Raw genomic sequence first — 2,500 nt, forward strand, 5'->3', positions numbered from 1 at the left:
TGTGTTTTACTGTAACACAGAAGAGAAATAGATGAAATGTAGCCTACAGATGTCATGTCTGCTCTGTTCCTCCGTGCGCGAGGATTCCCAGATTCACGCTCCCATCTCATTACACTCCCATTTCATCTCGCTCCCACTAGCCAGACTAACGGTACCACCGCCATATTACGGAGCCAGTTATCTTGTTGATGTTAGTTTTTTGTTTCTAACCCTAACCTTAACCCTAACCCTAAACCTAACCCTAACCTTAACCCTAACCTAACCCTAACCCTAACCCTAAACCTAAACCTAACCCTAAATTGCTTGTATGTGGCAGTATATGATAATACGTGAAATATAATCGGGTGGGGACCGCAAGTCCGGGAGTGATAGAAACACCGGGGACCGCACGTCCGGGAGCGAACTCCGTTGGGAGTCTCAGTCTGTATGCCGTGCGCGAGAGAGGAGAGGAGAGGAATAGGATACACATCTGCACGCGCCCAGTGACCTCCGACACCGTCAACCGTCACATCCACACAAGCACAAGCCACCCAAGACTCTACCGAAAACTATCTCGCCACGCCAGCATCTAGGTCATCATCTCCGCTTTTTAGCCTGGCGAACAATACCGTGCCTCCTGCCTGGAGGTGCGCTGCGCCCGTGCCTGCCGCCCTAGCCTATATTTGCTGACTGCGAAAGTTTAGGGAAAACGCGTGTAGGGCAAGACTACGGCGCAACTCCCATCGGAGCCTGCCGTCACAGCACAGCAGCACAATAGCCCGAGAAGAGAAAAGGAGCCCGATAGAGACACCGACTGACTCACTCGATGGAGGAACGGACGCGACCACAAAACACCCGCAGCCTGAACACCGAAGTACTACTGTAACCGAACCACTTCATAGCCCCCGGCCCCGGGTCTGTGTTAAGATGATATCATAATTACAGGGTTCAATCTCGCAGCGCAAAGCCGAACAAGGGGAGGGGAGGAGGGGGACAAGTGAGTGGGGACGTTCGCCCCTTCTACCTACCTCAACAAAGAAAGCATCCATCTCCGAACGCCCTTCTCCCCTACGGGGCTGTCACTCCGGGTTCCTCGATACCCAAAAAACAATGTCTTTGTGTGTGCGTGTGTACGGTATGAGTGTGTGTGTGTGCGGAAAGCACACAGGAGCTCAAGCGTCCCGGGCTTGGACGTCTTCCATTCGGGGGATAATTAAAGGCGGTGAGAAGTTCCCATGGCACACACGCAGGCAGGCTGCAGGCTCGCACAAAACAACAAAAAAGCCCAGTAAATCCCTCTTAAGAAACTTTGTTTCGCTATTAATCGCCTTTCCGTGGCTGCAAAAAGTACAATAATAGGCGAAAACAGTGTTGGGCACGAATCGCTTGGCGAGACCGATGCCGTTCCAATGTAACGGAGGCAGCTAGCCGTCCCGAGGTCACCGTTGGTCTGTCCTGCGTCGCGCGTGGCTGTGTGTATCTTTGTGTAGAATGTGGAATCAATGGGACCGGCACGGCGCGTGGGGGAGGAGCTAAATCAGACGCCCTGCCCTAAAACGGCACTCCCTTTCAGGAAACCACCCTGTCCGCCACACACACACACATAGGCCTACACACACATAGACACTATATGCTAATGAGCCCATTGCCTCGCCTCGTCATGACGCATATGATAGTGACTCAGGTCTAGTTTGTTTGAATAGTCTGACTAAACTGGCTGGACTGGTTAACAGGAAAGCAACGGTTCTGACTATCTAGTCATCCATCCATCCATCCATCCGCTCCCGTGAGAAAGAATGAGGGACGGAACGGCAGAGAGAGGAGGTGATGGAGGTAGTCACCCCCCGGCTGTGCCTCCCGTTAGGGGATGCAGGCAAGAGACGGGGGTCGGGCCGGTGTCTGATCGCTGAAACAGATGGGTTACCTTTTCCACAGATTACGGGCAGCAGGAAGAGAAGCTGAGCAGTGTAAGAGGCAAGGACAAAGACAGGAAGAGACTCCCCCTCCAAAAAGAGCTCAAAAAACCAGAAGAAAGAACAAGTTAAGGCGAACAGGCATGCCCATTTTAATAGGCTACCCAATCACTAATATTTAGAAAGCACATTCAATCAAAGACAGCCTATTTTGTAGCCTAATAATCATGTTAATAGCCTAATACCACAAACACAGTAATTTTGTTTGAAGCCAACAAATTGAAGCATTCTGAGTGTGTGTATGTGTGTGTGTGTGTGTGTGTGTGTGGGGGGGGTATTGTTATTGTTATTGTTTAACAGTGTCAGTTACACAGTGTATCAGTGCCACTTGGTTAGATGTCAGTTAAATTGTAAGAACTGAAAGAGGAAAGAGAGGAAGAGGGACCCCCTCCCCCCCCAAAAAAAACCCAAAAACAAAACAACAACAACACCACCAACAACAAAAACAGAACAACAAGAAGAAAGAACAAAGGAGCAGACATGTAGCCTATTTAAGTGTGTGTTATATAGCAATTACAATTAATCAGAATGCACATTCTGCAAGACAT

General features: G+C 49.8%; 1 protein-coding gene across 1 annotated transcript in view; it reads right to left on the reverse strand.

Moving 5' to 3' along the window:
* myo10l3 (myosin X, like 3) overlaps positions 1-1,438 on the reverse strand; it is a 136,901-nt gene extending 135,463 nt beyond the window's left edge. The window contains exon 1 of the mRNA XM_063213880.1: positions 1,008-1,438. Within this exon, the coding sequence (XP_063069950.1) occupies positions 1,008-1,028 (21 nt within the window). The 5' untranslated portion in view covers positions 1,029-1,438. The remainder of the gene's footprint in view (positions 1-1,007) is intronic.
* Positions 1,439-2,500: the final 1,062 nt, after the last annotated feature.

The sequence above is a fragment of the Engraulis encrasicolus genome, chromosome 13 (genome assembly GCF_034702125.1).
Source record: "Engraulis encrasicolus isolate BLACKSEA-1 chromosome 13, IST_EnEncr_1.0, whole genome shotgun sequence".
Lineage (NCBI taxonomy): Eukaryota > Metazoa > Chordata > Actinopteri > Clupeiformes > Engraulidae > Engraulis > Engraulis encrasicolus.